The sequence below is a fragment of the Hipposideros armiger genome, unplaced genomic scaffold, assembly GCF_001890085.2.
Source record: "Hipposideros armiger isolate ML-2016 unplaced genomic scaffold, ASM189008v1 scaffold_373, whole genome shotgun sequence".
NCBI lineage: Eukaryota > Metazoa > Chordata > Mammalia > Chiroptera > Hipposideridae > Hipposideros > Hipposideros armiger.
The window spans coordinates 172,395-183,467 of NW_017731723.1; the positions used below are offsets into that span (position 1 = coordinate 172,395).

At 40.0% G+C, this 11,073-nt stretch overlaps 1 protein-coding gene across 2 annotated transcripts in view; it reads left to right on the plus strand.

Annotated features, from left to right (window-relative positions):
• Positions 1-5,672: 5,672 nt before the first annotated feature.
• Positions 5,673-11,073, plus strand: part of LRR1 (leucine rich repeat protein 1) — a 22,270-nt gene continuing 16,869 nt past the window's right edge. The window contains exons 1-2 of one of the 2 annotated variants that reach the window (XM_019662388.1): positions 5,673-7,013; positions 10,063-10,164. In XM_019662388.1, coding sequence (XP_019517933.1) covers positions 6,801-7,013; positions 10,063-10,164 — 315 coding nt within the window. In that variant the 5' untranslated portion in view covers positions 5,673-6,800. The remainder of the gene's footprint in view (positions 7,014-10,062; positions 10,165-11,073) is intronic. The other variant, XM_019662389.1, reaches the window with a different exon arrangement.

The window sequence follows — 11,073 nt, forward strand, 5'->3', positions numbered from 1 at the left end:
TTAGAACTATGCCTCTTAAAAATTTTGAATATACAAAGGGATTAGAAAGTTCAAATTGATAGTCACAAAATAGTCATGCAGATGTGAAATACAGTATGGGGAATATAATCAATAATGTTGTAAAGATAGATTGCATAGAGTGCCAGATGGGCACTGGACTTATCAGGGGGATCACTTCATTGATTGTGTAGATGCCTGACCACTGCACTATATTATACCTGAAGCTGAAGTAGAATAACATTGGATGCCAACTGCATATATATTCAATATATATACAGACGGTGCCAAAAAATGTGTACACATTTTAAGAAAGAAAAAAGCTATTAAAATTGTAATACTCAGTATATACTGATAACAAAAGATGAATACAAGTCATGTTTAACTTCTGCAATTACAAGAGGTGCTCAGAGTGGTTACCATCAGCATCCAGACACTTCCGATTACGGTGAACTATTGCTTAAGCCATGTTAACCAACGTGTCCACTTCTGTACATTTTTTTGCCACCGTCAGTATTGTTAGCATTATGGGCAGGGAAAAATCTCCATCCCCCTGTGTCAACATGACAGTTCCAACAAGGACCAAACAAGGGCAAGGCCATCCACCAATGGGAAGGACTGGTCAACGAGGACCTACCTTGGGACCGCCTATAATGCCACCCCTAAATATTGAATATTTCACAACCTCATTCTAATAAAATCATAAGCCTCTTTGTCCTTCAGAGCAGTTGCTGTTCTCCTGGACTGCCCACTTCCGCTATTTTGGGAGTGTACTCCCTTTCTATTAATAAATCCTCTGCTTGGGCCAGCAGAGTGGCTCAGTTGGTTAAGAGCTCACTCAAGAGTGGGAGCTCTGAGCAACAGGGTCACCGGTTGGATTCCCAGCCCAAGCTGAGCTGCCGCTGACCTGCCAACAGATGGCAGAATGGCTCAGCTAAAAATAAATAAATAAATAAATAAATAAATAAATAAATAAATAATAAAAATAAATCCTCTGCTTGCCTGGCTTTGCTTGTTTGGCTTATTAGGTGCATCCTTGAATTATTTCTTGTGACCTTCACCAAGAACCTGTTTTGCAGCAACAGAATAAATTTAATTAAATAAATGAATTTAAATATCAAAGGTAAGCTGATGCAAAATTAAAGTTGGGTTTTCTCTCCCTGCTAAATAGAGCAGGGTTTCTTGGACTGTTGATCTGTTACTGATATTGTGGAAAACTTTTCTATCTAGAGAGCAAAGATTCTATGTTTTGTTAAAATAGTTCTGTGTTTTGTATTGTTTTAATTAGGTCCTTGGTTACTTAAGAACTATTTTCTCATCTTCTCAATCCTAAGAACTACTACAGTTTTGCTAACCTGTATTTATGTTTGATGCCTCTTTTGTCACTTTGGGTAAATGAACAATTCAATATTGTTTCATAATGATATATGATCTTTTTGGTCAAGTGTGGTTGACAAACTTCTCAGGCTTCAAACTGACAGAGAGAGAGAGAGAGAGAGAGAGAGAGAGAGAGAGAGAGAGAGAGTCTTTTTCTTAACCTGAAAATGGCTTTAGGTTGTTCCAATGATCCCCTGGAACACCTCAAAAGATTGGTTTCCTCTCCTTACAAAAGAGAAATATTAAACTAATTAGGCTTAGTTTGGAGTGTTGAAATTACATGGAAGCTTTGTCAAATAAAGAAATAATAATTCTGTTGTATTTGTGTGTGTGTNGGCAGTGTCACTGGCCCTCATATGTGGGATCCGAACCGGGGCCCTCTGGCATCCCAAGCGAGTTCTTAACCATCGCGCCACTCGGCCGGCCCCTCAGCCCTGTTTTTAAAAATAATATAGATCCAAAGCCATGAGAATAACACCTATTATTTAGCTGTTGGTAAATTGTCCTAACTCCTGGTTACAAACAAAGTTATGCTCTATTAGAAAAATATGTGGAAATTTAAATTATGTTAGATAATACAGTTTTCAACTGTTAGACCTGTTTCCTTAGACTATAACCAATATCCTGTAAGAGATTAATATAAGCATGTGGTAGACACTTCCTTGCACAGTTTTTTTTTAAAAAATGTTACATACACAAGCAACAAATTAGTACATGTGAATAAAATGAAAAATTGCATTCCAAATCCCTTATGAAAAGTAAACCACTATTTTTTATGTGACTTTTCTAAAAGGGCTTTAGACTTCAGTTTAAATTATGAGTAGGTTTTATTCATCTCTTGAAAAAGACCTGAACACCTATTATGTGCCAGCCTAGGCTGCGGGCAACAAAGAAAAGACAGTGTATGGGAGTCTGAGTGCCTGGAGGGAGTATGGTTGTGTTTAGCTGGGAGAAGTTGAGCAGTGGGCAGGCAAACGCAAGAGACTGCCTTTTAGTGTCTTGTAGATGAGACACTAGTGTCTCATTTAGTGCCTTAGTGGTGCCTTGGGCACCACTGAGTTTAAGCAGGAGGGTGAATGATTTAAGCGAGGTGAGGTCAGCCTTACTTGCTCAGCCAATAAAGTAAAACAAATGCCCCAACGTGTTTTAAATGTTTCACACAGTTTAAAATTCCCTTTTGAGTAATTGATGCGTAAGAGAGTATATGGATTAACTTAAATAAGTGTTTCTTCACAGGTAGAACTCTGTGATTGTCCTATTACCATCATGAAAATTGTATGACAGACCTTTAAATTATCATGTTACACTGGTCAGATGATTCATTCTATTCAATGGGTTATGCTATTACATGGCAATGCTAAAAGACACTTACTGAGTGGTATAGATTCCCTTTGGTTTACAGTACACATGCTGTTTTTTAGTATCTTTTCCCCATTTCCCAGTTTGGAAGATAAAACAATATAGTCAGTCGTTTAATTAATAAAGTAATTTTATTTTTTCATGGTTATAATTCAGTGTCCAGTAATTCATGTCCTAATATATGAAGTTCTGAATCTAGTAACATTAAAAAATATTTTTTAAACATTTGTTTCCATTAGGATTCCATATGGCTCTCATATCATTCCTTTCCATCTTTGCCAAGATTTGGATACTGCAAAAACCTGTGTTTGTGGAAGATTCTGTCTAAGCTGTTTTATTCAAGGAACTACCAGCATGAATCTACACTCTGTTGCTCACACTGTGGTCTTAGTAGATAACATGGGTGGCACTGAAGCACCCGTTATCTCCTACTTCTGTTCTCTAGGCTGTTACGTCAGTTCCTGTGATATGTTAAAGTAAAGGGGATACCTATTACTGATACCACAAAAGGAAATTGAATTTAGTTACAGATGGGTTTGGGATTCATTTGTGGTTTAACAGTGTCTATTGAAGAAGGGGAAGCTTTTTTGTATACATGCTTGAGGGGAACAATGTGTTTCTTTAGCATTTTCAATAATTTGACTGTAAAACCTTAATTGCATTAAAACCTAATTTTATTGTGCGGTTAACTTTTATCAGTTTAATGCACGTGTGTTGATTTCAGCCTAGTGTTTCCAGAATGGGTTGTGAGCTTTTAATGTTAAACAGATACTGATTCCATCGCTCTGGTCATAGAATTTTCTTATCAACTTTCTTCTTACATTTCAGTGAAAGAAACTGAGTTTCTGTATGCAGAAAATATACCTTAGAAGACTACTATGGTCTAAATTATAGTGAAAACTTGTTTGGTATGCAACTGCATATGTTTTTAAGCATACCATTATTTGTGTTTTTCAGGTATATACTATGTATGGACGTTTACATTCATCAAGCATAAAGTAGGAGTTGCTTTGGAATAGACCAGCTTTTTTAAGTTTTATGTTAATCATATAATCTATATTTCTAAGTTTTTATTTTATTTTTAGAGTTCCAGCAAGGTTTTGGGATTGGGTGGGAGGAGCATAAAATGCTTTTTACTGACAATATTCTGTATTATTTTATGATTTTCTGTTTTTATTTGAGTCACTTAATGTTTTTTAATTTAAAAAGTGGAGTAAATGTTTAACCACTATGCTGTACACCTGAAACTAATATAAAATAATATTGCCAACTCTAATTGAAAAAAGCAGTGACAGGGCGACCGGTTAGCTCAGGTGGTTAAAGTGCAGTGCTCATAACACCAAGGTTGCCAGTTTGATTCCCACATGGGCCAAGGAGCTGNTTAAAGACAGTCCAGCAAACATTCATTTACCAAACATTTGCTTTCTCATCTCCATGTGAATTGCATTCCCTCCCCTTTGACGTCCCAAACAAAACCTGTCCCCCTCCTCCTTAGCTCCTTTGGGCTCCATATTCTTAGGGAAGCCCCATATGTACATACATAATAAATTTGGTCATTTTCTCTTGTTAATCTGCCCCACGTTACCATGATTATTAGATTATTAGATATATGGAGGAATTGGGGAGATTTTGGTCAAAGGTACACACTTACAGTTAGAAGGTGAATAGGTCCTGAGGATCTAATTGTAGTCAACAATACTGTATTATATACTTCAAAGTTGCTAGGAAACTAGGTCATAAATGTCACCACAAAATGAAGTTATAATTATGTGAAGTGCTGGAGGTGATAGCTAATGATCTATGGTGGCAAATCACAATATATTAATGTATTAAATCAACACATTGTACACCTTAAACTTACATAATATTGTATGTCAATTATATCTCAATTAAAAAATTAGAATGAATTGAAAGGATAAATGTCAATAAAAGGCAATACGTGACAAATACACACAAAAAAAGTATTTTGGGTCAACAGTTCTCTTCATAAATAATGTTTTCACCTCTGACCCCTTGACAGTTTCATCTTATTCACTTTTGTTTTTCCTCAGTGTGCTGTCCTGAGATTGAGTGGTCAATCATCTCAGTGTTTTAATCTATGAAATGCTACATCCCTCTATGTGCAGGCCTAACACTTCCAGATCAGGAACCTGGATGTTGCAGGGACCACTGGAGCAGGGACAGCAGCAATGAAAATAGGACACCGGCCTCCATCAGAAGCATGACCCCTTGGGATGCCCAAGGCACTCATTTCATAGGGCTTTAAGACTGTGCCCCTTAGAACAGCAGTGCCCAAAGTGCAAACACACCCTTCAGGCCCCTGAAGCCATGGTCATTCCAACTCTGGGTGATGATCTGACAGATCAACAAAAGTGAACGTGTGCTCCTAGCATGTGCAGCCTCCTATTGAGACCTCAGATGCCCGGAGGATGAGTCTTGCATCCAGTCCCGAGCCTTCAAGGCCTGGCACCATCCAAAACCATCCACAGTCAACTTGTGCACATTAACTCATTTGATACTTGCAACACTTCAGTGAGGTAGATATAATCATTGTGCTTATTTTATAGAGAGGTTATTATCTTCTAGAATGACCCACATTTCATTGACATTTTATCATGAAAACAATTATCCAATTAGTGTGTTTAAATGTAAGGGTGGGGATTTNATAAAGGGTTGAGGCTTTTTTCTGGTATTCTTGATTTTTGTACATTTCCACTCTAATTAAAATTACAACAGTTTATGCAACATTTAAGATTTTCCCAGCTCCCAACTGTCCTTAGAGAGAGGTTCAGAGTATATTTTACATGCTTACAACGCTTTAGGTTGCTGTTTTATTATTTTCTTTTAAATTATTACTCACTCAAAGAACAAAAGAGTAATTCCTATAAAGTCTAATAGCATTAGAAAATTCTATGGTTTTGTTAGTTTAATTTTCTCTACTGCCATGAGATTAACTGTTGCTGAGTAGTGTTTTCCTTCAGTACATACAAGAAATATGGAGGAGGGGGGAGTAATTTTTTATTTTAATTATTACTTTTCATGAACAAATTACATTTTTCAGAATTTTAACAACAGATTAACACTTTAGGTACAGCATGTTGTAAACAGGGACGCTCATTTAAGGATGTTATATTGTCATAGTTGAATTTAAAATCGGTATTTCTGGACGCCATTTACATTTACGAAAGACAATACAGCTCAGGCGAAATGTAATATTTAATGTGGGGCCGGGACCAATGTGTCGAGGGAGGCCCCGAGGGCGCACAATTTAAGCTGGAAAGACAATGACCTTGAGTGAGCGCCTCCTTAAAACGGGCGGACCCCGGTGCTTCCCTCTCCCCAACCCTTAGGGCCTGGCCCTTCTTTTAGAGGAAATCAAGAGCACGGAGGACATTTGGGGTCAGGACACTTTCCAAGTCTCACACGCAGTTAAGCCAGTCACTCCACCCAAACCCCTCGCGGTTGCACAGTGGGAATTTGATCAACAGAAATCGCCAAGTCAAACATTGTCATATCAAGTTGCGTTCTGACGTGACAGGTATTGCCCCTGAAGTGAGGGGAGCCACCAAAAACAACACAAAACACCCGTCCACCAGCGCCGGGTGCTGGCCGACTTTCCCTTAACAGAGGGGTACCTGCCTTCCCTCGGGAAACTCAGAGTGCAAGTAGCTCGTTAAGGTGTCAAAAGCGTAAAACCAGCACTCCGCGCCAAACAATAACAACCGCCGCCCCCTGCTACAAGCGCCAAGGGTCAACTTCGCCGCCAGCAGCACCCGCCCGGGCTACAGGACGCTGCGCCCTCGCCGATCGCCGGTTTCGGGAGGCGCCATTCGGGTCCTCAAGCTGTGGCAGTCCGTGCTCTGCTGCCACAGAGGGAGGGGAACCCCGTCCGCCCTCGTAGGACTCATTGGCCACTATACTGAGAAAGTCCGACTGTTGCAAAAGGAGCAGACAGGCAGATCCGCGGACAGCCCGCATGCTCGAGGACCCCGGCGGCGGCGCGGCCCGGCGGGAAGGGGGAAATTTCAAAGCTGATTTGTGGACCTGGTTGCTGCAGCTCCGGCGAGATGAAGCTGCACTGTGAGGTGGAGGTGGTCAGTCGGCACTTACCGGCCTTGGGGTTGAGGAACAGGGGTAAGGGCGTCCGGGCGGTGTTGAGCCTCTCTCAGCAGACGCCCAAAAATCCACCGCGGCCTCCGGCGGGGGGCGAGCGGGGCGGCCAGCACCCCGCCTGCCTGCTCATCTCCACCCTGAAGGACAAGCGCGGGACCCGCTATGAGGTGCGTGGAGCGAGCAGGCCCTGCCAGGGGAGTCAGCCACGGGCTCTTCCCCTCAGCCGAGAGACGGGCGGTTCCCGAGATTGGAGTCCGTTTTGGGGGTTCGTGAGCCACCGGCCCCTGAGCCCCATCACCGCACCTGTTCCTGGGTCCTGGGCTTGTCCCGAGGACCCGGAGAGGAAGCTTTTGAGACTGCACCTTCTTGTTATTTCTCTTGCCCATTTCTGCGACTTCGAATTGACAGCGTTGCTATTTAGTAGTAGATCGCAACCCCACCCTTTTAAAGCCTCTGAAAATTCGGCCCGATGAAACGAAACTAAAGTAAAACAGTAGTCCAGAAACATAACTGCACTTTAGTTTAATAACTTCTGTTTCTCACACAGAATTTTCGGTAGCTTTTATTTATTTTTTTAAGGCTTTAAGGGATAATGAATAGTATCTAAAGTCTCTAGACCAGATTAATACAGTAGTAAAGCAGCAATGCTTTGGGTTGCATCTTGATATTTTTATTGTCATTGGTTACTGTATCTTTTTTTTTCCTTAAGTGTTTAATTTTCTAAGACCTGATTTCTTAGGCCCAGGACTTTTTCTTATCTGCATAGCAGTAGTAAATTCTCTAGAAGCTGTTGGAAGTTGAAATAGAATTTTTAAAGTGTTTTATACAACCTTTTCCCCTTCATTACCAGGCACTATGCTATTTTGTCAAAAATGACTGGAATACCCTTGTGTCTACTATAAATAAAATAGAGGTGGGCAATTCAGTCATCTACCCTTGCACTTGACTCTTGACTGGATTTCATACAATTTCTGGGATTATTTCTCGTACAACGTTGTACTCCTCATTTAATATTTAGTTGAATAAAGGGGGTATTACCGTCTCATTCAGAGACACCTAGTGAAAGTCCAAATATTTACCTCTGTTGATGGAATCAACTCATAAACTTTTTCAAATTGGAAGGACTTTAAAATTCAACCAACAGGTTACAAAAGTGTTAGGTGATAGAAGCAAACACATAACTAGAACTGAGTCTCCCTTTTTTTCCCTCTTGCCTTTCCCAAAAACCTATCTCTTTCATGCTCCACTCAGGTACTGCCTATTTAAAAAGTCTGTAATGATCTCTTCCTTAAAACTTCAGCACTACTAATCAATTGCAGGTCGTAATCCTAATTAGAATTTTATTGTAAACTGCTGGTTGAAGACTTATTGTGCATAGGGTGTAGTCTTAGATGCTGTGAGAGATAAACTGATTTAGTCACTGTCCTGAGGCTAGAAAGGGAGAAACAAACCACTACTTCCAGTACAAGTTGGGCTATGATAAAGGTAGAAGCAAAGTAGTATAGTATCAAACGAGATAAATTCTGATTACAGGGGCTTGAGAAAGTTTTGTAGAAGAGGTGGTGCCACAGGACTTGGGAAATAGTAGGTGCTCAGTAAACGTTTGTTGGATGAATGAAGGTGGTGTTGGTCCTGGGCCTTGAAGAGCAGGTATTAGTGCTAAGTGTTGGAAGTACCTTGGGGCTTTTTGCTACATATACTTTCTAGCCCATGACTTCAGCTACCATCCAATTGTGATTTTCAAATCTGTATGTTTAGCCAGTCCTCTCCCTTCTGACTTAGTCTGCTATCTACTGGAAATCTTCACTTGGATGTGTTGCAGCATTTCAAACTCAAAATATCTACAAATAAATTGTTTCCTGATAGTGTTCTACAACTTATTAAATAGTGTTCTGTCCCATGCAGAAACCTTAAAGCCTTTGCCTCCCCACATCCAGTATATTATTGAATCCTTTCTACCTCCTAGGTATCTTCAAGTTTTCATACCTCCTTCTATTCCAGCTGTAGTCTAAACCATATCCTTTGCCTGGATAGTCTCTTAAAGGATCTCTCTACCTCTACCGTTGGCCTTCCGCCATCCCACCTCCCCTCTCCCAAAGTTCTTTCTTACACTGTGGTTAAAGGGAACTGTAAAAATGTAGCTTTAACCATGTTCCCAGCTTAAAGCCATTCAGTGGATAAGTCATTCAGTGGATATTGTTGTTAGGATAGGATGAAATCCAAAATTCTTAACCTGGTTTACAAAATCTTTTACCTTCTAATCTCTGTGTACCTCTTCGGGCTCATCTGCCTCTTTTAAATGGATCCTTCAGCCATACTAATCTTTGAGCTCCTGACAGCTGCCAAACTCTCTTGCTTTCAAGGCTTTGCACATATTGTTCCCTCTTATTGGTATGCTACCTTTTCTCTCTGCCCCAAGTTTCTTCATTTGCCCAACATTTCCTAATTCTTCAGTTCTCACCTTTAAGATCACCATCATACCCCAAGACTAGGTAAGATTTCTTTGCTATGTAAGGCCTTATAGCATCCAGTTCTTTTCTTGTCCTAATAGTTACTTGTTTAATAACTGTCTCTCATCATATTGGCAACTGTGTTAGTGTAATTACCATGCTGGCCTTATTCAGCACTATTGTCCCAAGCCCCCTGTCATAGTTAACCTGGTACATAATGGCTTCTCGATAAATTGTTGTTGAATTGAAGTCTACAGCAGAAGCAATATCAGTCATTAAAAATTTGGGGGCTGCTGTAATGTATGAATCAGTGTTCTGGCTCTGGGGATACAGTAATGAACAAAGGAGACAAGATTCCTGCTGTATTCATGGAGTTTGTAATCTTGTAGGAGTCATGCTCACCCCGGGCTCAGGGACTGAAGTTAAGGAGGCAAGTAACTACTACTGGCAACTCAATACAGTCACATAGTTGGACTGGGAGAGGAGGAGCATTCTCTCAAAGCACGGGAAGTCTGTTCTCAGAAGAGGAAAGTTAACTGGACAGAGCAATAATATCTACCAGAAGCTAGATAAGGAATGTAACTACCCAGCTGCTAAGAACGAACCCAACCAAACAAAAATCTGTAAAACTTAAAACCACAAAATACCCAGACTTAAGGACTAAGCCAGACCAAAGCCAGGCAAAGTGACTAGCACATTCTAGTTGTAATAAGTATTATTAAATAACAATACCTGGTTTTGTTCTTTTTTTCCCATTGGTTTTAAGCAGCTAAAGGAGAATATTGAGCAGTTCTTCACTAAATTTGTGGATGAGGGGAAAGCCACTGTTCGGTTGAAGACGCCTCCTGTGGATATCTGTCTAAGTAAGGTATGATGTTAAAAACATTGGTGGGTTGGTTGGTTGGCTGTATTTTCTTTAAGAGGCTGTTTGAGCACCCTGATATCTCACATAGCTGAATAGGGACAAACTCCTTCAGATACGTTTGAAGAAGTGATGGCAGCTTCCCAGGCATGCATGTATAGCTCTAAAAGTGCAAAATCAGCCTTCGTAAGGCTGCCCAGGATGGGGAAGAAAACTAGGTTTGCTTCTGGGCCCAAAGTGGAACCTTAGGGCGTTCTTAGACTGGAATTCTAAGGCAAGTGGCTCAGAGTTTATAGCCTGTAATTCATTTTGCCCGCTGAATTATAGGCTACAAATCTTAAGTTTAGTGTAATAAAAAAGAGGATAAAGTGCAATTAAAACCTTTTTGGGGGTGTTTTATTTACTATAATCATTTTTTTAAAATACATCATCAGAGTAAAAAAAAACTATTTCCCTATTTCTCCTTTTTGTCTTGCCCCTTCTCAGAGGGTAGGAGCAATGTCTTGTTCAATCTTGCGTTATCCTTAACCCCAAGCAAAGTGCATTGCAAACATTAAAAGTTTAATAACCATTTAAGGTATTTGTATTAAATGGAATAATTTTGTCCTACCTCCTCCTGTTCTTATGGTTTTTCATTTCTCTGGATATTCAGCCTACCCTTCCGTTAACTCCTTCTATCTAAAAACAAGCTGAGGTCTTACCAGTTAAAAAAAAACAGAATAAACAAATTGCTGGAAAGACAAGGCTAAGTCCATTGTCTTGACTTTCTTACTATCTGTTTTGACCTTTACTTTCACTGGTTTATTGAAAACACTGCCTCAAAGATCTGGGATCTCCTTCCTGTTTGCCAATCACATTGTTATTATTTCTCATTCTTTTTGAACTCTGTAGAATTTATTTATTTATTTTATTATT